At 51.9% G+C, this 25,658-nt stretch overlaps 1 protein-coding gene across 7 annotated transcripts in view; it reads right to left on the minus strand.

The window, feature by feature from the left end:
* The window catches only part of LOC103823631 (opioid-binding protein/cell adhesion molecule homolog), a 297,711-nt gene that overhangs the window by 90,572 nt on the left and 181,481 nt on the right, over positions 1–25,658 (minus strand). For 2 of the 7 annotated variants that reach the window (XR_007779486.1, XR_007779485.1), the window contains exon 1: positions 16,958–17,487. Coding sequence is in view for 5 of the 7 variants with exons in the window: in XM_009098738.4 (XP_009096986.1) it covers positions 16,958–17,124 (167 nt within the window). In the remaining 2 variants the exon portion in view is untranslated. Of the gene's footprint in view, positions 1–16,957; positions 17,499–25,658 lie in introns of those variants that run through there. The other 5 variants (XM_050983613.1, XM_050983612.1, XM_018923765.3 and 2 more) reach the window with 4 other exon arrangements.

Below are 25,658 nucleotides of genomic sequence, written 5' to 3' on the forward strand. Positions count from 1 at the left end.
GGGAGAACCGCCCTAATGCTCAGGCTGATGAATCACTGATGAGCAATCCTGCTGCTGGAGTTTAACTCTGATCATGCCAGAAGGGATTAGGATGGCCCAGCTCCTTCCCTGCACCCACTTCCCACAAGGGCACTGTCCTTGCCACATCTTCAGTAAAGCCACCACTGTCATTTCTCTTATCACACAATGATTTTGGCACCCACCACAGCCCTGCCCTGCTGAGCTGAGCACAAACATTCAGCAACCTCGTGGCTGCTGAGAGCCCAAACCCTGTTTACACCCCTCGGAGTCCGTGGGTGCTTCAGTCCTCAGTCCAAGGGCGGGGAAGTGCTCCTGCCTCTCCAACCTGGAGACTTTGAGCTCCTCTGACAGCAGCTGCCTTGCTGACCCCTGAATGGAGACTCACAGGGCACTGCAGCAGTGAGAAGCACTGGCAGGTCCTGAAGCTTCAGAGAGGCAGTGATTTTGGGGATGTGCAGTTAATTATAGGAGCTCTGGGAGCTGCTGGAAGGGAGAGCAGGGCCATCAGGGCCCACAGCTAAAAGCCTCAACCATCTCCTAAGATCCCTCAGTCCACACATGAGCCCAGTGCCAGCGAACTCAGATCACAGGGTGAGAGCAGGGGTGACACACACCTCCCAAAGAGACCCGGGGTGTCACTGAGTGTCATCCCTTGCAATCTGGCAGTTCATTAACTCAGAAGAGTCCCCAGCATCTTTCCTCTGCACCATGAACCACCTCACAACAGCTCATAACAAACCAGAGACCTGTAGTGCAGAGGCCAAAAGCCACCAGCTCTGAATCATCACAGGGAAGGAGGGATGAAAGCCACCATTGTGCCCCAGACCCTGGCAGCAGCAGGGAACAGGTAAAAGGAAAACGTTCAAATGAAGCACAAGATGAGGTTTGCAGACGGGCAGGGAGGAAAGCTCTGCACTCCTCCAGCATGGGAAGGACAGCACAAAAATAATTGGGCTGAAATATCTAAGGGAAGACTGCCCAGAGAAGGAGAGCTCAAGACCATGAGCCTGCTGGTTTGAAGTTGTTCCTCATTTTCAGAAGTCAATCCCAGGCCTGTCTTTGCTGAGCCATCAGCACTCAGGGTGGACCCTATGGACAATCCCAGACCTGGCCAAACTCACCCTGTAATAAGAGTTGCCACCTTCTGCTACAGCTTTTCCCAACCCCCAAAGACAAGCTTGACCTGATCTGGGAGACCACATCTTGCTGTAGGAATCACAGAGAGGTGACAGGAGTCATCCCCTTTCTCAGCATCACTCCATGCTCCGCTCACGTCCTGTGATGCTACAGCAGCTGCACAGCCCAGGAGGTGCTGGTTAAATGCAGCTCTGTGTGTTCAGCAGTGCCAATAATATTGCTGGCTGCACACACAGACTCTATAAAACAAGATACAGACGTGAGAACCTGAGGCCAAAACAGTCTCACCATCATTTTCCCCCAACCCCACCCTCTGCAAAAGCCAGAAAATCATGTCCCTCAGACAGGACATTTCCTCAGTTCATTCTTTCCTTCTTTAGAGGGAGCCTTTTCCAGGTCCTGGGGCTCTGTCTGAACCCTCTCCCTCCCTTGGAGGCACCTGGATCCCAGAAGGACACTGCCCTAATGGGTTACATCTCATTACCGTGACCTCAATGTCTCTCCACGTCTCCCTCTCCCTTCAGCATCTGTCTCCACGGTACCCAAGTGCCTCAGATGAGTAGAAAAGTCCCTTTGTGTGTTTTCCCAACCCTTGGCTGTACAAGTACCGTTTAATCAAGCTCAGTAATGAAGGCAGAAATGAGCCAGAACAGGCTGTGCTGCCACAGGCAGGAGCAGCACAGACTTTGAATCAGAGGTGGGGGCTGACCCCTGCTCCCCTCAGGTGACAAAGGGGACAGGAGCAGCACTGGGGTCGGGCACCTCTGTGATGTTCCAAAGGATCCAAGCAGCCTCAAAGTTTCAAACAGCCCATGGGCACGTCAGCTATAATGCAAGTGCATGTGGTAAATCCCAAATCTGTTCCTACACATTAACACTGTGGGATATTGAATTCTCCAAGGTTCCCAGGCTCAAGTTTAGCCGTCCATAAAAGCAACACTCGCCTCAGGACCCCTAAAAGATATTTAGGGCACAAAGTCTGTGCTTTGGAGTGTACTCCTGGCTGGCACTGCAAGCCCAGATGCTGCTGCCAGCTCCCAGGCTCACTTCTGAACATGGTGCCTGCTCTCCAGGCTTGGCTTTCTCCCTCTCTCCAGGATCCTCCTCGCATGGATGCTGTCACCGTGTGCTTTAATTAGCACTTGCCTCCAGCCTGGCCAACTCCTGCTTCCAGCACTTGTAAGATGACTTCCCCATCTGTAAATCAAGCATCAGAAGAAATCTCTCCCTCCCACACCATCCCTGACATGAGTTCTACCCTGCAGAGCATCCACCAGATGCTCTGATGGGAGTCACACACCTGATGGAAGTGCTTGGGACACACAGCTTTCCTAAACCTGGCTCTCCATGTCAACTCCCACCACTTGCTGCTTTTCCCTCTCTGCTCAAATCTGCCAGTCCTGGAAATGGCACGGCATGAAGACCTCACCTTGAACAGAGCTGGAGTGCATGTGTGGAGCTGTAGGAACACGGTTCAAGGTTTGCAACCACGATCTGAGATCATCTTAGAAAAGCCACAACTCAAATAAAAGGCACTTCAAAACACAGAATCTCAGAATAATGTGGGTTGTGAAGGGATTTAAAACTCATCTTGTTCTAAGCCCTGCCATGGGGAGGGTACCTTCCACTACCCCAAGTTGCTCAAATAATCTGTAATTTAACTAATCAAAATACAGGGGTTCTGTTCACCCCCTCATGGTCTGGAACTCTTCAGAGTGATTAACCATTAGTATCACTAGTAGGGAATTATTATTTCCCCCTACTCAAGGGGAAGGAGAAACACATTTGCAGCCTGTGCTACACAAATGACTCCAAATAACTTTTATTTCTTGGAAGAGCAAGTTCATGATCCTGCTGCTGACATAAAACTCCCTGCAAGCTGTTCTGGGCAGGGACTGTCTCTGTGCTATACACTCACACAGTGCCTGTCCCAGCCTCCAGGCCCTACTACAATATAAATAATGATAATCCCTCGCTCAGCAATACAATGAAACACTTGCACGGTATTAAAAATTATTTAAAATTCATACCTACATTGGGAAATTATTCAGTAAACTCTAATTACTTATCAAAAGCAACGATGATAGTTTTAAGGAGAAGGAGTGCCCATAAATACAGAGCCATAAATAAACTGCTTCTCGGTAGCACGAATTAATTTGTATTTAATTGCTAGAAATTGCTATCAATTACTAAACATTCCTTGCAGAATAGGCAAATTCTTTTAAGAACAATTTCAATTGCTAATTAACAGTCTTTTTTTTTTTTTTTTATTTTTCCTCTTTCTCATTCCTGCTCCTGCCAACTGCAGGAGACCTCACAGCCAGTGAGGTTCTGCACTTTTGGGGGGCGGAGAGAGACCTATGAGGAGCCAAGGAGCTGCTCAGGCTTCAGGGGGTTTTACCACCTGTAAAACCCTGAAGAGACAGGAAAACCAGAGCTGAGAACATCCCTGACACAGCAAGGAGAGTGATTCCTTGCAAAGGATTGAAAGGAGGGAACTGAGAGTTATGCACCCATCACACATCCAGGGAGACAAACAGCTCCCAGGGACTGTATCTCCCCTGAATGCCACAGCAAAGCCACGGCAGATGCTGAGGGAGGCTCTCTGTGCCCCACTGCTCCTCTCCAGAGGCAGACCCTGCCCTCCTGCAGGAGGATGGTCCCACTCCTGCCGTGTGGCAGGACATGAGCCCAGCCGCACGCCTGGCTGCCGCTTCCCGCCTCTCCACGCTCAACAGCCCCGCTATCGCTCCTGACTCATTTTCTGGTGTTTTCTGCTTTGCTGTTGGCATAACATCCCATCAGCACAGTTAATTACATCCACGCTGAGTGTGAAGGACAGGCTGAGTCTCGCAAGGAGCCGGCGGCTGTGCAATCCTTCCTGCTGCTCTCGCAAAACAGCTTCCATGGATGCTGACAAACCGCGGCGCGGGGCTGCCATGTGTGAGACGGCAGCTCCCGGGGGAACTCCTCCCTGCAACACCAGGATTCGGGATTGCTCTCACCCCCACACCCCTCCAAAGCCCCCCAGTGTCCCTGCTGTGAGCGCAGACTTGTGGCTGCAAACACCTTGTGTTGGGGATGTCCCATCCCTGGAAGTGTCCAAGGCCAGGCTGGAGCAAACTGGAATTTGTCCCTGCCCATGGGTTTAAAGTCCCTTCCAACACAAACCATTCTGGAACGCTCTGATCTCCCAGACCCTCATTGCCCAAAGAGAGGCTACAAGGACTCCCAGAAAAGTTTGCACAAAGCACAAAATGCAGAAGAAACATCTGCCCTCTGTCAGCAGAAAGAGCCTCAGCACAAAAAGCCCTGCTCCCACACAAACCCACCCTGCTGGTGGAGGCACTTGTACATCCATGGGTGAGAGCAGGCTGGAAGCAGAGGAGGGTGCTGGGAAGAGCTGCTCACATCTACAGCTCAATTAAAGAGAGACCCAGGGTCTCCAGGACTGTCAATCCAACACCCAGGCACCGCTCCATCACCGTCCCCCCAGGAGCGGGCTGACAGTCACAGGGAGCCATGTGCCAGCCATGACAAGCAAAGCAAGTGACACACACATCTCCTGCTTACAATAACAGCCCTTCCGTGTCTAATCCATCATATTCGATGCAGATCTCTTACCCTGAAGTGTTGTCAATGAGGATTTAATTTAGTGCTAATTAGACAAATATTGCATGTTGAACAGCCATTGATTATTAAGAGACAGGGAGCGTGGCTTGGCTCAGCAGTGTGCATGGACACGCTGGATTATATCTGGGATGAGACTGGGAAATGTCTTGCTGTTTCTAATCATCAGATAGTAATTAATGTCCAATAACTTGTAACTTGGTTTATCATTATAGATTTAGGAAGGCAGTAATAGTACTGTGTGCTAATTAAATATCAATTGATTATTTAAGGCATATAAAGATTTAGCAGCAAGGTAATAGATATACACAGTTGTTGAAGTTTAATATCCATCTCACAGCATTCTCCTGTTCTATTAAGTTAGTGTTTAATGAGGAAAAGTGTTGTCACTCTAGGAAACTTTTGGATGGGAGTGTCCAAAATGTTTGGCAGCATGCAAGGTTTAGAGTTTCTCAAAGGAGCAAGAAGTGAGGAAATTCGGAGCCTCAGGTGAAGTGAGGTCAAGCAAGAGGTGGTGGCAGAGCCCAAGGCACTCCAAACCTCATATCTGACATTTTGCATCTCAGCTTTCTCCTCAATACATACAACTCCCACCCAAAAAGAAAGACAAGTTGTCAATTCCCTGCTGGAATAAAACTTTCAAACCCCAGCCCAGAACCTTCTGGAATCCCACCAGCCCACAGGGCAGCCTCATCCGACTGGAAGACATGCACAAGAAGCTGAAGTTTGGCACAAATTTCCCCAAATAATAACGGGAAATAAATCAATAGAGCCCTGGCACCCCCTCTCGCACGGTACCTGCCCCAGAGCTGTCTCTCCTCCCTAGGATGGGGTCTGACCCTGTGCCCAGCACCAGTGGTTTGGGAGGGTTGGGAAGACTGAGCTCCCCCCAACATGAGAGATAAAAGCAGAGATGAGAGACAGAAGCCCAGCATCTAAAAGGGAAAAGATAAATGGCTTCTGAAGGAAAATAACCTGCTGGACTCCATGGGTTTGGCAGCACCCTGCTAAGTGCAGCATCAGTCTTGAAAACCGCTGCAAGCTCAGCAATCTCAGGACAGAGCACAGGATTCTGTCAGGGCTTCTTCCCAGAGGGAGCCAAGGCCCAGGACTGTCTGGTTTTGGCCACCCTGGATGGCTCCCAGCTTGGGGAGGTGGGTTAGGAGAGAGATGTAGCAGGGAGAACACCTTTCAGTACACAGAGCTGCTTCCTGCAGACAGGCTGGCCCCGTCACTGATTTACCAGGCAATAAAAGCAAAATCAAGGAAAATGCCTCAACTGCACCCCTGAGAGTGTCCAGACTCAGTTATTGAGTCTGGGCAGGCCCCAGCTGCCTCTTAAAAGCTTGTCTTGTACACAGTGGGTCTGACGTGACTGGGGAAGGGGTCCAGAGATGGCTGGCTCTGTGATGGGTGCTGAGCATGACACCCACAGCAAGGAGAAGAGGAAAAGTGCTGCTGCTTGAGAACAGCACAGGAAAAGGCAGCAGGAGGCAGCAGGATGAGGCCAGCACCCATCCTGCAGAGGGCTGGAAAACCCCCTGGCATGGAAGGAAAATCAATACACTCCATCATGGACCTTCCCACTTGGGGCACCACAGGATGGGATCTAGAGCAAGACATCAGCAACAGCACATCTTTACTTCAGAAACCTCCAGAGTCCTTGGTGGCATCCCAAAATGCCAGTCCTGCAGCACAGTGATGTTATGAACAGGCACACTTCTGCACTGGCAGATTCAGGGCATAAAGCCAGCTCCCCAAGCTCTCTGTGCCATCCAGCAGGATGTTACCAGCCTGCTGCAGCCTGAAACTACTGCAAAGGTGGCTTTTCCTACCAGTTGGGAATGGATTTTAGACTGGGCTGGGTTTCAGAAGCAGAGAAGCACCTTAGAATTCCCAGCCTGCTTCCTTACAGCTGTCCCAGGCAATGATTCCCACCTCAGGCTTCCCGCTCGCTCACAGGCAGCAGCTCCAGCCTTGCCTGGGTCACCATCTGAGGCACCTCCTGCTTTCCCCCTGCCCACCAGGCTCCTTACTCCATGGTACAGACGAGATTCCATTTGTCTGACACAATTTCTCCTTGACAAACCTCTGCTGGCACAGTCTCTTGTCCATTCTAGCTGATAACAAATAATTTTGCTTGTTTGCTCCAGAGCATTGCCAGGATGGAAGATGAGCAATCTCCTAGAATAGTTTCTCTCACTTTTCTACACCAACCACTATATTTGCCCTTCCCCAGGGGTCTGGAGCATTCCCTGCCCTCTGGGATGAGCAGCAGCAGTCCTGACATCACTCCAGCCACTTCCCTGCAGAGCCAAGCAGGAACAGCATCAGCCCAGGTGATTTATACCAGAACTCCAGCAAGAGAGCTGAGCAAAGGCTGAGAGAAACCTCTCTTAAATAGTTTTGCAGTGGAGTTTACCCGAGCTGCAGCAGGCAACAAAGAAACGTCAAGAGCAATGAGACAAGGCAGGGGAGGCGTCGTAGCAGATAAAGGATTCTTCAGGTATGAGACAAAACCAGCTTTGGAAACCTCGCAGAAGTGAGTTTAAAGTCTCCAGAGGATATCAATTGAGAGTCTGTCACTTGGTGTCAGGATAACTTTCTGGACAGCTCTCGGAGCTTGTTAAGCTCTCGCTTGGGCTGCATTTGAGCTCTGGTGGCAGTGTTGTCTGCAAGCACCAGCACTGAAACCAGAGATGAAAAAGGTCTGCTGAGTCCATGCAGCTTTTCCATCATCCCTCCAAAATTCCCCACTACGACCTGCAACACCCCACCAGTGTCAGGCATGGGGAGCTCAGACAGGGTTGCTCCAAGACACAAGGAGGGGATGTGTGTAAGCGGGGACAACACTGCGAAATTGAGCTCCTCTCACCCCAGAACAAGGGCTGGGGTGTCCAGAAGGGATTTGTGGGCACAGGGTGGGAAATTCAGAATGAGAATGCAGCAGCCCATGTAAAAGCAGGTGGCCAAACCAGACGGTCGTAACTCTGTCTCAGCATCACAATCTATGGCTCGGGTAGGAAATAGCCACTTCCCCCACAGCAATCATTTCATCAAAAATCCTGCAAGACTCCTGCTGTTCCCACTAGCCCTGGATCCCTAACTTTAATTAAGTCCAAAGAGCCTTCCCGCAAGAACAAGGGAGGAGAGGGTGACTCAGACAGCGATGGGACCAGTCAGTGCAATTATCATGCAGTTAAGAATATTAATTAAAAACAGCCCTCCCCCCAGTTAAAAAAAAAAAAAAAAGGCAAATGAATCAATTCTACTTAAAGGAATATATGGGAATGAGGAGTAGGAGCAGGGAGGGTGACGGAGACAGAGATGGGACGCGCTGTGAATGCTAAGAGCTTCCCACCGTGGCCGCTGCCGCAGTCAGCCCCAGGCCTGGCTGCTGCCAACAGTTACTCTGAGTCTCCTCAGAAATGGGTTCAATCTTTCCTTCTACCTGCTGCCGCATCAGAGCAACTCCTGTGATCACACAAAGGACTTTAAATCTTGGCTTTAACTGCCTTGATTGAATTAAATGCAACACCACGGTAAAGCAGGCTCCTCATTTCAGGTGCGAGCAAGGAGCCCTTGCTCTCCCGCTAACGGCACTCTCCCTCTCTCGGAAATGATGAGTTGCTCATGGGTTATGCTCTTTAAGAAAGGAAAAAAAAGTCATCTGATAAAGTGGGTTATAAAACTGGTGGTGGTAATAAACGGAGAGCAAGGAGCCTGATGCAAAGCCTGCAGAGAAGGCAGAACCTGCTGTAGGGACATGATATCTGAACCATGATTAATGCATGACCACGGGTGACAGCTCAGAGCAGCACAGGTGCCACCCACGACACAGGGGACAAGAACAGCAGAGGGAAGTCACCCAGACACCAGAGCGAGGGTGTCAGGGGAGGATGATGAGTGACTGGCTCCCAAGTGTTGACGCTGAGGGAGTGGAGGTGCCTGGTAGGCACCTTCTGCTCAAGCACCTGCAGCCCTTCGGTGGAGATGCTTCCACCACTGTGATGCAGCTGCGATAAAACCCAGCCAAGGTTTCCAGGCAGGATCAACCCATTGGGATGGCCAACCATGACCTGGCAGCAATGCCCCCACAGCAACCCCAATAAGAAACCAGCAGAGAATACTGTGACTCAGTAACATTCTGCCACAACAGCCTCTTTGACTGCAGGCACCACATGGGAAAGGCATGGGCACAAGGGGACAAGGCCAAGCAGTGATATGATGAGGTGGGAACAGGCTTGCAGTGACTCATGATCCTCCAACAAAGCTACTGTCCCATGAGTGAGAGCTGCAGGAAAAGGCATCTCAGGCACCTGGGTTAATGAGAGGGAAGGGAGAAGACACTGCAGGAAAGGACTTTGAGTGGAGAAAAGCTGATGAGAGCACATCTCCCAATTCCTGCCTGAAACTCCCCAGGCCATAAAGTCAGAAAACTTCCTGCCTGAAACTCCCCAGTCACTCCAAGCCAGACCTGCAGGGACCAGCACCACCACAGACTTATCACAGAGGGTGGAGAAGAGCTCAGCTCCATCCTCTCCTTCCATGTTCATCCTCCATTCCTGGGACTTGCCTCTCAGTGAAACAGGGATAAAGAGGAGCACGCTCCTGTGGTTCCTACGAGCTCTGACACAGAGCAGGATCTGTCACAAGAAGGTGCCCTGGGAACATAAACCATTTCTCTTTATCAGCCTCTATTATTATCGCATTAATGGAACCTTCACTGGCAGGATGGATGCTCAAGTGCCCAGGAAGCACTCCTGGCTCTTTCCTGCCCCTCCACGGGAGCAGGGCACTCTGCCGACAAATCCCCAGGAGAATTACGGCCGAGTTCCGGGCACAGACACGACTATCGGCTCCTTTTTATGAGCCTTCATTGTTATTACCACCTATTTCTTTTTACATTCCTGCCAAAATACCAAACATTAATCTCCCTCGCTCCCTGCAGGCAAAACATGGGTAATTGGATTTATATGGGTTAGAAATTTGTTAGATTTTTATACAAATATATATATACACACATGCACACATGCACACACAGGGAGAAGGTATAAAAAACCCAGTGAAGGGATACAGTGTCCCATGGGAACTCAGGTACCAACTGGCTCAAGCCAACCCCCCACATTTCTGTGCTGGCTGCTGGGCTTTAATTTAGGAGCTCATCCCTCAAAGCTGAACTTCACACACTGAGAGTTACCAGTCGTGGATTTTTCTTTGGTGCACCCTTTGCAATGCCCTGGCTTTACCTTTACCCACTGCCTTCTTCCACCTGACATTTTTCTTTCCCCCTTCCCAACTTTTCTTTCTCTTCTTCCACTTTCTCCCTTCTGGAGTCCCATTCCTCTTCTCTCCAGCTCCAGCCTGGAGGCAACACCACACACAAGCCCTGGCACACCAAGAGAAGAGAAAGCAAGATGTGTGACATGTCCTCAAGTGCCCCCACTCTGAACCCATCAGCACTGGAGATGGCACAAAGTACCTCATCAGCATCAGCACAATTTGCTTATCTTTTATAGGATGAGAAAAAAATCTTAAATTTACAGCTTACACCACAACAGATGTTGTTCTCATTATCCTCCCCCTACACAGAAAATCAGACTTGGAGACCCATTTGTATCCCAAGGAACAAGTCCATCAAGTGAGCATAGTCATGGAAACAACTCATTTTAAGCAAATCTTGGGAAATATTCATAGGAAAACAGAAATATAAAATGTGAGTGTTTTGCACTGAAGAGCCGACCTTGAAGGGTTCTGTCGGGAAAGACAAGACCTACATATCAAATCCAACCTGCAGTAAACAACCCATTACAGGGTAAAAATTGTTGACAGGGGCTGTGGGGAAATTATTTTTCTCATTAAAAAAAAAAAAAGAAGAAAAACCAGCACATCCTAACCCTCAAAGGCTGCTCACAAGGACAGAGGAAGAAGTGATAGTCACTGAATCAGATATTTCTTATGAACTGTCTGCTAGGCTGCAGTATCTAAAGATTATCACTTAAAACAATATGTCCAGCTGTTGTAAAAAGCATCCGTGGTTTAGGGCTGAGGAATGCAAGGAGGAGGCAAACTGTGAGAACAGTCAGGGGAACAGAGAAACTCTTTGGAAAGCAGGAATGTGAAAGACAGCCACTGTGCCCCCGCTTGGTTTTGCAGCGTTAACACCTAATCCTGTTCCAGAAACAAAGCCCTGAGCTCCTGGAGGAGTGTGCGTGATCCAGGGGAAGGACAGCTATTACCAGGGAGTTTATTATCCTTGCAAAAAGATCTCTGTACCCTATAGTGCAGGATTACCAACAGTTCAGTCTCATCCCCAGGAGGTAAATATCACCACTTGGAAATATTTCTGCCTAGTGGAGCTTAAAAACTTAGCGTGGGGGGTGGGGATTTTTCACTAGACAAGAGGATCTTCCCAGGGTTTGAATCCTGGCCCTGGGAGATGTGACAGTGAGGGTCCCCTCCTCCCTCTGCAGAGCCCCACCAGCTTGCTGTGCTCTCAAATCCAGCATTTTCTGCAGCAAACCCCCAGTGCTGTGGTTCCAGCCTGTGTCAGCAGGACTCCCCAGCACTCTGACACCGAGCCCAGCCCTACACCCACATAAAACCTGCCTGGTGCTGGCTCAGCAGGAGAAGGGCTGGCACAGGCAGCAGCCTGAGCCTTGCTTGCTTAAGGTGAATTCCCCAAAGCCACCCCTGAATCTCCTCAAAGCCAGACTTGAATCTTCCCCTTGCACAGCAGGACAGTGCTCTTGGAGTAAGGACAACCAGTGCTGGGGACACGAGCTGCAGGGAACACCAGACTCAGGGAGAATGAACCACAGGGAGCACCAGCCTCAGGGACAGCCAACATCAGGGACAACCAGCCTAGGAACAACCAGCCTCAGGGACAACCAGTGTTGAGGGCAACAAGCTGCAGGGAACAACCAGCCTCAGGGACAATGAACCACAAGGAACACCAACCTCAGGGAAAATAAGCTCAGAACAACCAATCTCAGGGACAATCAGCCACAGGGACAACCAACTGCAGGGAACACCTGTCTCAGGAACAACCAACCTTAGGGACAATGAACCACAAGGAATATCAACCTCCCCCAGGACCAACCAACATGAGTGACAACCAGCCTCTCACTGCACAACCCAAGAAGTGACCTCACACAAACCAGCCAGCCCTGATATGAGCTGAAGACCAATATTTGACCGGCAGAAAAAGACACCAGGACTTAAAGCTCCCTCCAGCACGTTCCTTCACTGATGCCAACAAGGACAACGGCATGGCAGGGGCTGTGAGGCTGCTCCAGCCCCACCAAGGTGGGAAGGGGCACAGCCAGGGTACCAGCTCCACGGGCTCAGCATCTGCATTTTGGCAGCATCACTGGTGCAGCAGGCTGGGGAGGAAGGAGCCCTCCTGCAACCCCCTGACCTTTCTCCAACCACCTTTCCAGTGGCTGCAATATTACAGTGAAATTAGCGGGCACTGTAATTACAACTATCAGGAGCAGATAAGACAAGTTAAATACCAGCTACCTAGGGAGAAATTATTATGCCAGCCAGGAGGATCCAAATGCCAGAATCCATGGCTGTAATTTCCCTGAGTCGCCAATTACAGCTCCGCCATGCAGCGAGCTCTACCTTGGAAACGGCAGGTATATATTTAGCTGCTCCAGAAAAGTTTTTGGGTAGGAGGGGGGGGGAAGGAAGGGGCAGCAATGGAGCAAGTCCTCACTAATCTGCTCTGCGCTAATCCCCACGCTTTTAGCATTTGCACACAAAGAGCAGTGACTCTCTTCCTGCTCCCCAGCAAGGATTTAACAGCAGAGATGTGGATGCATTAACGCTTCTTTTCTCTGCCAGTCTGTGGCTGCTGCTGCAGGGCGACAGGTGAGTGTCAGAACCCCCATTAACAGGTAGGTACACAGAATATCAGCGGTTTGACTGTAAAAGAGGCCAAAAAAAAAGTGATTTCCTGACTTCCCAGACCTATGCCTGGAGACTGTGGTCCTGTCTCCTGCTCCTGCTGGTTGTATTTTACTGAGGTCTTGTTGCGTGCTGGAAAATAGACTGCGGTAGGTTATTACACCAAAAGAAAAAAAGAAGAATCAAAGCAGCATTGTCAGAAATAATTAAAACCATAATTGCAAAAATAAATGGAAGAACAGCATCTCATGATGTTTTATTTGGGCTTTTTATTTTTAATTGGAATTGTTCTCACACTTGCTAATTGACAGAATACAGCCAGGCACAGAGTCTGGGATGTGCATGACCAAAGCTAGCCTGACTTCTTGGTCTCCTCCATGGACAGGCAGTAGGAGAGGCCATGGGTTCACCAGAAGCAGACAAGCCCAGGGGATTTGACTTGAAAATTTGCCCTTATATACAGAGATAAAGCAGCTCTGTATTATTTAGTTTGGAAAAAACCTAGTTGTACCTGCCTTAACATCACCTACGAGTACCCTAATGAGTATTTTATGAGTACTGTAATCATCACTGATAAACCACTGCTGTTGGGTCATTTTACAGATGGGGAAACTGAGTCTGAGTGCAGAGGGGCCTCCTTAAGTCCTGGTGTCCCTGTGCTGACAGCCATGGAGAAAACTCAGCACACCCCATCTCCCAGCTAATCATTCCAACCTCTAAAATGCACTCTCTCCCTTAAAAAAAAAGCCCAACAATATTTCTTAAATACAGATAAAACTATAAAGCCTTGAAATTTTGAGCAGCTGGTGGTTGATGTCTTTATGAACTGTACTGATGGCTGCTGTAAAGGTCGGTTTGCTGGCGGCACAGCGGGACGATCCCATTTCCATCCCCATTTTCACACTGTGGGAATGTTTGCCACAACTTCCCCTCTGGCTCATGGAGATGCTTCCACCACTGATGCAGCTGGGATAAAACCCAGCCAAAGTCTCCAGGCAGGATCAACCCATGGGGATTGGCCAACCATGACCTGCCAGTGATGCTCCCACAGCAACCCTAGGATGTACATCCAACGAGCTGCACGTGGAGAAAGCCAAGACTCAATGGCACTCTTCCCAAAAGAAGGAACTTAATCCTTGTTCCCACATCAAATCCCAGCTGAGATTAAAAAGTGACCATCTCCACCATCCCTGGTGGCTCCCAGTGGGCTCCTTGCTCTGTTGCATGTCCCAGACTGGTGGGTAACATCAGGTACTCCTGCCATCTCAACACCTGAGCTTTGTGTTCCTGAATCAGGCAGTTTGGTTTGATTTTTAACCGTGCACAGAGAATTTCCATACTGCCTTTAGTTCTCAGGAGAGGAAAGGTGACTGACTATTATGGGAATTGTTTGTTCTTACAATAAAAAGGAGTGAATTACCAACAATCTCTGCTTAAAACGGAAATTATTTGTTGCTGATCTAAGATGACCTGCAAGTTGCCTGTAGATGGAGCCTGAGTTTCTGCAAGGATTATGCTAAGCCTCCCTCGGAAAAAGGGTGGAGAGCTGGAAATGGAAGCACCCAAAATCCAATACAGGAAACCCACAAGCAGCCTGAAAAGCATCCAGGTTTCCTCCACCACTTTCACATAGGTCCACTTGCTCTCCCAGCTCCTTTCTGCAATGCAAGGGGTGGTTAAAGGGCTGATCTTGGAAAGCAAAGAGCTTCCACCAACCCTGCAGGAGCCAAGGAGATTTGCAGGCTCTGCCCATCTCACCACCAGGATGAGGGAGAGGACCTGGCCACCCAGACCTAGCAGGACTGGGGCTAATTCTGCAAGAGCTACACACTGGAATTACAGCTCTCACTTTTTCCAAGCCCAGTTCCTTGGTCTGAGCCCCAAGAAAAGTGCCACTTGCAGGGAGGACAGCAGAGGACACCACCACCTCCTCCTGTGGGTGCACAGGAGAAAACACCATTTAGCAAGAACACCACTCACTGGGAAAGACTTCACAGGGCACTTTTCCCTGCCTGGATCTTCATAGGAAATCACAGCTTGCAAATAAACATCAGCCCCATCCTCAAGATGCTGCACCTTTGTCCTCCTGCCTTCAACCCCCCCACGGATGCCACCTCTTTGGCTTGCTGTGTGCAATTCCCTGCCCATCTCCAGATCCCAAGGAAAGATGGAAAACTGCTTGCCACCCAGAGGCTGCAGAGGTACAGCAGCAGGGAAACAGGGAGAGGAGGGAAAAGAAGGACCACTGGGAAACAGCAGTGCAGGAAAAGATGGAGCAGACTGGGAGCAAATGGGAGCTGGAGGCAGAAACCTGCCTGCAGCAGGGGAAAGCTGGACTTGAGGAGGAGAAGGGGGGGGGGGTAAGAGCATGGAAAAGATGCCCTGGAGAGCCTGGGTAGGAGCAGATGCCAAGGGGGAAATGGATAAAACCAGGCACTTTTGGGGCACGGGCTTCCCCTAAATGTCAGCACTTGGGAGATGCAGAGTTTCTTATAGGAAGGCTAAAGTCTCCCACCCAAGGCTGCTTCATAAACATCCCTTCCTGCAAACAGCACAGAAAAGGGGACAGACGACAAGAAATTAAAAAAAAAAAAATAAAAACAGAGATCCAAGTCAGCCCTCTGCTGGCAGCAGGCTCAGCTGGACGTGCAGGGGTTCCCCAGAGAGCAGGCACAGCCACCCATCCTGCTCTGACCAGCATCACCTCCGAGAGCCCCAGAGCCACACTTCACTGCAGAGACAAGTTCCAACAGCGAGGAAAAGAGCACCAGGGCCAAAGGCACCCCTCTGGGGGACCGTCCTTCTTTAAACCGCCTTGCTCACACAGCTCAGGTTAATCATCATTGCAGTTCAATTAGGGAGAGCACAGGGAGACAGCCCTCTGCTCTCCAGCTGTGCCACAGCCCCCAGGAACACGGGCTGATGACAAGCGTGTCCCAGCGGGCAGGAAAAGGGACAACATCCCAAAGTCTGGCAGTGAGCATGGTGGGAAGAGGGCAGACAGGCAACCAACACTTCCCACCACAGCACGGAGCCCACAGAGCCTCAGCCAGAGCCTGATTCCCAAAACCACCAAACACTTCCCCTACAAAGCCCACCTCAGGCACGGCAACCCGCCCGGCCGCCCAGGTGAGCACAGCTCCCTATGCTCAAAGCAGCAGCAGCTCCTCAGCTCTGTGCCGGCTCGGCTGCTCACGGAGAGCGTGCCAGGCTCTGCTTGTGCCATCCCCGTGCCTGGCTTTGGGAAGAGCAGCTGCTCTCTGCTGCAGCCCTGTTCCTCCGGGTCTGAGCGAGGGAGCCGCCAGCCTCGGGTGCGGGGCACACGCTGCTCGCTGGTGCAGGAAAAGCAGACAAACTCCTCCAGGCTCTCTTGCTCCACACGCTCACGTCCCACCACCCCCGAGCTCCTTCCCCCAGTCCTACAGCTCCCGGATTAACCGGCTCGGGTCCTCCCGGGGCTGCCTGAAGCACGCACAGCACGACCCAAAGCCCCACTGCCGCCCCACTGCCCTCCAAAAAAAGGCTGGGCTGCTCCTCTGGCCGCGATGCCTGTGGAGAGCTGCTGTGCTACCTGGGCACAGCACCGCGTACACCTGTAACTCATTCAGGGAATGAAAGGGATGCTCGGCTGGGCTGTGCGGCACTGGAGTGACCCATCTGCATATCAGCCGCCTGTGTTTCTCCTACAGCAAACAGCGTAAGGGAAAGCATCCATCAGAATTCATAAGATGCACCCCTGGAGTAAAAGATTGATTTGATATTAACGGATTCGTGCAGAGACTATAAAGCGATCGAGGAAAACACTGACACCTCGGAGGCATCGCAGCCCTGGAAAGCCGCTGGCAGCGCAGGCTGGCACCGGTGCCGGGAGCACGGACCCCCCTCCCCTCCCACGCAGGCACAACTTTGGGATTTTCAGGCAGCACTAACTCACTGTCTGCCACCTAAACCCCTGCGCCGTCTCCTCGTCTGGCACCCGCAGCCCCCCCAGGAGGTTGCCAGCCCCGCGCTGCAGCCCGAAAAGCACCGGCGCATCCGTCCCTCCAAAACCGCTCGCACGGGGTGACCCCACCACGACGGGGACAAGCTGCCACCCGGAGTGTCCCCTGCCACCACGGGGACAAGCCCCTGGGACACGTGCAAAGTCTCCAGCTGGTCCCAGGACCCTCCGGCAGCCCCGCCGGGCACAGAGCATCCCCCAAAGCCGCAAGCAGGACCCCCCGACCCCCCCAAGCCCCCGTCCAGCTGCTCCTACCTGAGCGTGGCGCTCTCCCCTTGCCGCACTGTCACGTTGTCCATGGCTTTGGGGAAGGTGGCATCTCCGCTGCGCACGGGCACTCCTGCGGGCACAAGGAAGAGCAGCCTGAGACAGAGGACGACCAGGCACCTCCAGGGCAGGGCCAAGCACCCACCGACCCCCATCCTGGGCAGCGGGGACTTTTCCAACAGGCAAAAAACACACCCGACAAGGCGAAAAGGGGGAAGGGGTGGGTGGAGAGGAGGGATGGGGGGGAGCAAAACCACCGGGGCGAGCGCTGCGGAGCTCCACGGAGATCAGGAGAGCCCCCGGCAAGGCTGGCTGCGAGCGCTGAGCCTGCCGAGCGGCATCGGAGGGAGTCCCGCTGTCCTCGGGCGAGGGAGGAGGACGGGAGGGCCGGGGGGAGGAGGAGGAAGAGGAGGAGAGAAGGTGCGGAGCACGAGATGAAGGTCACAGATGTGTGGCTGCTGGAGACGCTACTTTCAGCTGCAGCTGGGCAGGCGCTGCGGAGATCTGGCATCAAAAGTTTATAACCCACGGAGGAAACGTGAGTGTCTGTGAAAGGAAGGGGAGGGCGGCATCGGCGCCGGGGGCACACAGCGGGCCGGGGCTGGGCTGTTCTCCGGCTCTTGAGCTTTTGTTTAAATCACAGAGAGAAAGGAGAATTTTAAAAAAAATACAAAAAAAAATTAAAATCCCAATAAAGCTCCCCAAAATCCCGGTTCTGTCGCAAGAAGGAAACTTCCCCGCGGAGCTGCAGGCGATGTCCCCGATGTTCCTCGGCTGTGTCCAGAGGGTCTCGGAGCCCCCGCGGGACCGGTGGCTGCTCCGGCTGCGGCTCAGGCGCGCAGAGGTGCGGGGGGGATGCGGGGGGGCGGCGGCGACAGCAGCACCCCGGCCCCGGCCGGCAGCATCCCCGGGGTTGTCATGGCAGCGGCTCCAGCGCTGCCCGGCGCCTCGGCTCCCGCACGGCCCGAGCCCCGCACACGGGCGGGCGGGCGGGCGGCAGCGGGGCGGGATGCGCAGGAGGACACGCACATTAACCCCCTCTGCACCGCGCTCCCGCACAGGGAGCGGGGCTGCCACCAGCCGAGGGACCCCCAACCCTTCACCCGCCTCAACCCCGCTGCAGAGGGGGCTTTTCTCACGCCACGCACCCCCGAGCTTGCCCTCAACAGCAGCAGGTTGCCCAAACCCTCGCTCACCGCAGTATCTTTCCCTCCCTCCACCTGTTGATGCATCTCCCTGTGGGGAACTGGCTCCCGTTCTCTCTCCCTGTGAGAAACACGGTCCTGTCCCCACGTCCTTTCCCCATGAGATGGTATAAGACAGCTCCAGAGCATCTCCTGTCCTGTCCCTGCTTCCTGAAACTGAGATCCTTGAATGAGGAAGCCCAAGGGCTTCCAACCCTGCCACCCACAGCAGAGCATCAACAATAAATTTCAACAAATTTCCTCCTTTGGAGACAACCACAGACCACCATTTATCTCCTCAAAGAGCAGCTGAAGGCACCAAGACCTTGGTGACCATCCAGACACACCTGTGTGTGCCCACAGACAGAAAACTAACCCTGCACTGCCAGTGTTCCTCACACAGCTCCTCAGCCCAAGCCAGGCTGGACCTTGGCTGGGTGCCTTCCTCCAAAGGACATCTGCCTCCTCTGCTGATGTAACCCAGGGAACCTGTCCCTTCCAGGGGCTGGAGGAGGGAAATAACCACCAACAAAGGAGCTTCAGCTAATTCAGGACCCCAACCTCATCCAGAGACCCAAACACAGCTGTTAGAACTGATAAAGGGGTTTTGCAAGGGGTTTTCAGTGATCCCAAGCCCAATTTTCAGCAGAGCAGGTTCTTTGTATGTGGCAGTGGGACTCAGTGACCCTAAACAGCCACGAGCCACGGGCTGGCACTGCAGAGATGTGTGTTGGCACCCAGCAGCAACTCCAGCACCAGAGGGATGCTCGCTGCAGCCTGGGTAAATAGGGCAGCCTGGGAGCCCAGGGAAGCACAGAGAAAAAGCAGGGCTGAGTTTTCCATCAAAAAGCTCTTCAGCTGCTGAGAAGTTGCCTTAACCCTGAATGTGCAGTTTGGCTGCTCCCATGCCAGGGATTCTTTGTGGGGGGAGGATGGGAGAGGAAGGACACTCCACTCCTTCCTGAGCTGCTCCACTCTGGCACGGAGGAGCCGTGCCTGCTGGAAGGGAAGGGAGCAGCAGGAGCCAGCACAAACCCATGGCAGCCCCTAGCAGTGAGAGCACGGGCACTGCTGAGCCTCACCCAGCTGCAGGATTAGCTCCGGGGGACAAGGACGCTGAAGGGACCACAAGCTCTGCTGGGTGAAATGGTGTTTACCCCTTGGGATAGATGCTGTAGATGTAGAGCGTGTGTAGCACAAAGCCTGCCAGAGCCAGAGCAATCCAGGAGAGGGAAGATTTATAGGGGAAAAAGCCTGTCTGCCTCACAAAGAGACTCTGAGGAGGCTGGAGAGCCATGGATCCATGAACAGATGCAAAGGCAGGCAATAAATGGACAGAGAGAGAACTAAAGTGGCTGCTACAGACAGGTAAGGGGATATGGGGCATCAAGGAAGGGAGAGGGAGAGGGCTGGGAAATGAATGTGATCCATATTTATGTAACTGGGTAGGGACCCAACAGCCTGGAATGGCTGTGCAGGAGACTGCAGGAGACGTGGCTCAACCACGCTCATCCCAGAGGCCACTGTGGACACCCAGGGAACCAGAGCAGCCTCTCCTGATTTGGTATTCTGGGCCACTCCATCACAAATATGTGCCAGTCCCACTGCTGGGGTTAACGGTACCTCCACAGTGACTGCACTGCCATCAGATGTAGGGAGTGAGATAGGACGTGGGAGAGAAAAGGGCAAGGGGAAAAAACTTGAAATCCAGGGGGCTGCAAAATCTGCATGAAGCACAAAGTCAGCAGACACAGAGGCAGAGGCACTTTTGCACTGAGACAGTTGCAGACCTGAGGTTGTACACGGTGGCTTCAGTTCAGGTCCGTGGCTAAAAATATCGCCTGGCTGAGAGGGACTCAAGGCTGGCACGGGCCCTGGGGGCACCAGGCATATGGCAGTGGCGGATCCTGCTCCTCACGGTGACGTTAACAAGCCCTGACCTTCTCTCATCATCCCAGAGGCTCAGGAAGAAACTGAGCCGGCAAGGACGAGTCCCTGCACCTTCCCGGCTGTCGCCTCCCAGCCCATTGTCAATCTCAGCTTTTATTAGTGGTGCAGTTTAGCCTCCCTCTCCCTCCGAGATTTCTCCCTCGTTGCTCTAATCAGGAGCTTGCAAATGTCAGGAGTACAGGCCTGGAAGTAATTAGTGAGGGACCAGAGCCTGGGGGCCGTGAGGCAGCTCAGCCACAGCTCTGCTCCAGCATCATACTGGGAAGCATCCTGCAGCCACTGGGACCTGTGCATGGACATGCTGGGTTTCATTCCCCAGCCTCATTCCTGCTCCCAGATGATTTCCCTTTTCTCCACGCAGCTCAGGGCACACTGAAATGCTCACTGTGCAGCAGGGAGTGAGTCCAGCTCCCTTGGGATCAGTGCAGGGAGGGATGGAGTGACTGCAGTACCACTGGGACACCGCACACTTGGCCAGCTAGTGCCACCTCCTCCTTTGGGACACTGCCTCTTCCACAAGAGATCCAAGGACCATTTCTCACTCCTTTTAAACCTGCCTGGGTAGGGGAATGCTAGGAAACATGGACACAGCTGTACCACAGAGCTGTGCTTCACCCTAGGAGAGCAGCTTTTCCCTCAGTGGGCACAACAAACCATGTTCTTGTCACTGTCCTCAGCAGGCAAAGGAAATTCCATCTAAAAACAAAGATAATGGGAAAGAATATTTTTTTCCTTTTTTTTCTCTTTCTCTGAGATGAACTTTGCTGTCTCTCAGCCATTCAGCCTTGTTCAAAACAGAAGGGGTTAATGCTGCACCCAGGAAAGCAAAAACCCGGCAGAGCTGTAGGGAAGAGCAGCCCTTGGAGGCCTTGTGCTTGTTTAATCAAAGAGCAATCTTTGCTCCCAGGGATTCACCCTCCAGCACGGGTGGAAGTGGAAGTTCTCCAGATCTCCCTCTGGAAGCCCCAGACAAGATTTTCAACAACAACAGCTCCTCTCTGGTCCCCAGCTGGCAGACAGCCACGGGCACTTTTTTCACAAAATTGGGCTCTTTTAAGGCATCTCTTTCCTGGGGCATGGGGAATTTCTAATCCTGAGCATCTTGGCCACCCTACCTGGCCAAGACATATGTGACACCTCCATGGGGAATGTGGAGCTGTGCCTCGGTACCCTGCACCCTCCAGATGGAGTCTGGGCTCGGGGCTATAAGATTTTTAACTAATTTCTTTCCACACTATTATCCCCTCCTCCCTCTCCTCCCACCTCCTCTTTCTCTCCCTCCTTCTCTCCATCTGTCTCTGCCCCTTTTCTTCTCCACCTTTCTCTTGCACACTTGCAGCTGCTAATTTTTCCCTGGCATATTTGGCAATCCATCCCAACACCTCTTCCCCCACACCCCACAGCCTCGCTTTGTGCTTTTCCCATTTGCTGCTGAATATTCTCATTTCTTCACCCAAAAGAGACAGCACGAGCGCAGGCAGGAGGAATACACACCCTCCCCATTCAGGGAGAATCACATCTCACTGTCCTGGGACAAAACTGAGCACCCACCAGTTTTTGGAAGGGGTACAAAGCAAAGCATCACCCCTTTCCCAGGTGGAAGCCTTGGGAATGGGATCCACAGCTGCACTGACCACTGCCAGGCCACTGCCACACACACACCTCCCCTTCTTTCACCTCTTCCCAGCAGAATTTATTTATCCCACTTAATTTTTCCAGTTGTTTTATCTTGTTTTATCTTCAGACTAAATCAGGCTCTCTCTGCAAACGGAACTTTTATTTTCCGTGCTGTTACATTTAATGCGTTTTATCGCACAAATTCAGCAAAAGAAAAAAAAATTAAACAACCTGCTGAGGTAATTGTGGGAAAAAAATGCGACTTGTTCTTCACATTGATCGTGGTGCTTGAGCTCCAAGGGCAGAAAATCCAGACTGGAGGCTCAGGCTCCTCATTTACAACTGGCTCAGGGTTGGTTTAGCAGTCAGTGCCCAGGTAGACCCTCCAACCCCATCCTTGTGCCCTAAATTCACACAGAAATCCTTCCCTCTTCCACAAAATCCCCCCCCAAGGCCACACAGACCCAGCCTGGAGTCAGGATTACAGCGTGGGAAGGCAGGTCGTGGTTGAGCAGGACCCACAGCAATCCCTGGGGATTTTAATGGGATTACTCCACACTTAATGCTCAGCTGCAATCCCCGGCTGAACCCCGGCATATGGCACGTTTAAAGGGTGTGTAAACCTGACAAATGAAATCCAAAACGGAGGCAGCTCCACAGACACCCACCTGGAGCAGTTAAAGCAGCCTCCTCCTCTCACCAAACATTAAAGGAATAAAAAACACCAGCTCTGAGAACACCCGGTGCTGCTCAAGCAAAGCTCGGAGGGGCTGGGACACCCAGGGGCAGCAGAACCATCACAACATCACCCCAAAAGCTTGAAAAACACTGATTTAATTTTCCTGAAGCATTTCTGACAACCATCCAAGATGATTTAGGGGTTATTTTTTAATTTTTTTTCTAAGAAAAGCAAAATGTTAAGATTTTCTCTGTGATGCCAAGATTTTTTTTTGTTGCCATTTCTGATGGTATTTAGTGCATTTGGGCAAATTTTCAACTCCTGTGCAGTCTCTTTCCCTGAAAATCCAACTTTAGAGGGAAGGGATGGGGGGGGGGCATTACAGACATGTGACATTTTGCTTCATTGCCAAAACATTTCCATATCAAAGCAGCCAAAGTTCAAGCTGCCTCACCAAGGACATTGTCTTGGAAAAAAACAAAACCCAACCAAACAGCACAACAAAAACCCATCACAGTGCCCAGTCTCTGCCAAAGAGATGCTTCCAGGAGCCCTGTCCCAAATTTCCCACATCCCTGGGGAGCAGACAGGACAAGGGGGAATGGCTTTGACCTGACAGAGGGCATGTTTCAATTGGATATTAGGAAGGGTGAGATAATTGGATATTAGGATGTGAGGGTGAGAGGCGCTGGTCATTTCCAGAGAAGATGTGAATGCCCCATAAGGGACCTCATAGGATATCCAGTCCCACCTCTGCCATGGGCAGGGACACCTTCCCATACACCAGGGTGCCCCAAGGCCTGTCCAGCCTGGCCTTGGACACCTCCAGGGATGGGGCAGCCACAGCTCCTTGGGGCAGTCTGTGTTTAACAGGTTTTTCCATCATTAGTACCTAATGACCCCTCCCTAGGACAAGGTGTGGAGGCACAATCACATTCCCAAATTGGTCCAGAAGTAGGAAAAACACCAGAAAAAGGGCTCTGGAGCACAGCCTGGGCATGAAATATGCATTTGAACCCTACCAGCCATTACAGACTGGAAATGGAAAGCAGGATCTGGGATCCATCTACCACGGTCTCACCCTGGCCATGGATACTCAGGAACCCTCAGCTTCCCTCACCCGCCAAGTGGAGCAGGAATGCTTCTCCCTTCTCCTGAGAACATTTCAAGGCTCATTTCATAGACACTCACAAAGTGTTCTGTGAGCTCTGCACTGAATTAATAAAAGAACAAATAAATAGATATCACATTGCCCTGTTTATCCTGTTTCTAAACACGAAGCCATCGCGTAGCCTCGGGGCTTATTTACAGAATACAGAGATGCAGGAATGATCAGAGAGCAGCTGTGCCACCTACACTCTGTGCTGGAAGAGGGAAACACCAGCTCTGGGCTGTCCTGGGAGGCTCCAAACGGCATCCCCAGCACAGGTGAGAAAAAGGAAAATCCTGACTTCCCATCCTTCTCGCTGTGCTGCTCTTTTTCACACCTGGATGGCACCAGAACCTCTCTGCTCATGGAGATGGCTGGGCTGGCACCACCAACTCCCGTGGTTGGGGGCAGCAGGACCAGGTGTTCCTCCAGCAAATCCATCCTCGTGTGATACACAGGTGAGGGACTGCACACCCTGGAGCCCTGCTCAGACTCAGGGCTTGTCTGCCCAAACCAAATCTTTTACATCAGCAGAGCAGCCAGACCAGCAAGATTTCAAGATAAAGAGAAAAAACATGCCTGACTGATTCCACAGAGATAAACTGGGCCTTGAAAACTTGTATTCCCCTGAAGGAATGGCTTGTGCCTTGCAGCCCTGAAGTGCAGCGCCTGTGTTCCTCTGCCCACCACGTACCCTCATCCCCTCCAACATGGTCCTCCCAGCTTGGGCAAGACAATCCCAAATGTCCCCGGGGCTCTCACCACCACCCAGGGCAGCCACTCAATGCCTCCCAGAGAAGCTGTGGCTGCCCCATTCCTGGGGTGCTCCAGGCCAGCTTAGACAGAGTTTGGAGAACCCTGGGATAGTGGAAGGTGTCCCTGCCCATGGCAGGGGGTGGGACTGTATTACCTTGAGAGTCCCTTCCAACCCAAACCACTCTGGGATTTTCACACCTACACACACACCCCTCTCCCAAACCAACCAACACAAACCAGCCTCCAGAACATCTCACTGCTGGGGCAGCTCCTGGGAGCCCTCGGATCCTGCCTGTGCTGCTGCTGGAAGGGGCAGAGGCAGGAGGCCTGGGAGCTTCAGGGAGCTGGGTGGGATCTGCAGAACTGGGGAGGAAATTTCCCTGCTCCCACTCCTCACCCTCCACACTCCCCTTGTCTCCAGGCACTGCTGGGCAGGTTTGGCAGTCGTGTTATGCAGGTAAAGGTCTGAACACTTGTTCTCAGCCTGTCTGAACTACCTGGGCTGCTCATGCTGCAGGTCCCAGGAGAAATAAAAATTCTCAGTATTTTCAGTCTTCCCCTCTGTGGCCAGTGCAGGTGATGTTTTTTCAACTTTGAAATTCCTGCTTCTAAGGGCTGAAGTGAGGGGGAGAAAACCATTAGGTGAGGGAAGGCTCTGGGTTCCTGCAGGCTTCGGAAAACTTCCCTGGGAGTTTGATGGGAGCTGTGGGTAAATGCTGGTGCAGGTCTCTGCTCTCAGAGGCAGCAGAGCTGCTCCCTGCATGTCTCACTGCTGATTTATTCCCAGTGGTATCGGGCTCAATGAGATAAATATGCAAGTGGCACAGCCGGGGTGTGGATGGGAACATCTCCATCTTCCTAGGTCAGCTTTAATTCATCTGTTTCAGTCAGCCTGGCCTCAGCCATTCACTTCTGACTCCAACCCAATTCTCCTCAAAGCCCAGCTCTGCCTGGATGCTGGGATTAAAATCTAGGTTTGCAGCAAACAAAACTAAGAGCATTTTATGAGGAAGAATAACCTTGGGGGAGGGTTTGACTGCGGTTTCAAAGGCTGAGCAAGGTTTCTGTGCACAGCTCTGACTGAGTTCTGCTTGCTGTCAGCAATCCCTGCTATCTCCAGGCTGCTGACAATCCGACAATCCCCGATACCGCAGGAAGGAAACAACCTGCAAGCTGCAAAGCCACTATCCCATTTTGCAGAGAGAATGACAAGGTAGGAAAAGACAAAGGAACCCAAATACCTCTGGGGAAATAAGAGAGCTACCCACAGCTATCCTGGAGGCCCCAGGTCCCTCCAAAGTATTGTTCCCCGTGGACACATGGCTTGGAGCAGCCTAGGTAGTCACCAGGAGC

Source organism: Serinus canaria, chromosome 24, assembly GCF_022539315.1.
Source record: "Serinus canaria isolate serCan28SL12 chromosome 24, serCan2020, whole genome shotgun sequence".
NCBI classification, from domain to species: domain Eukaryota; kingdom Metazoa; phylum Chordata; class Aves; order Passeriformes; family Fringillidae; genus Serinus; species Serinus canaria.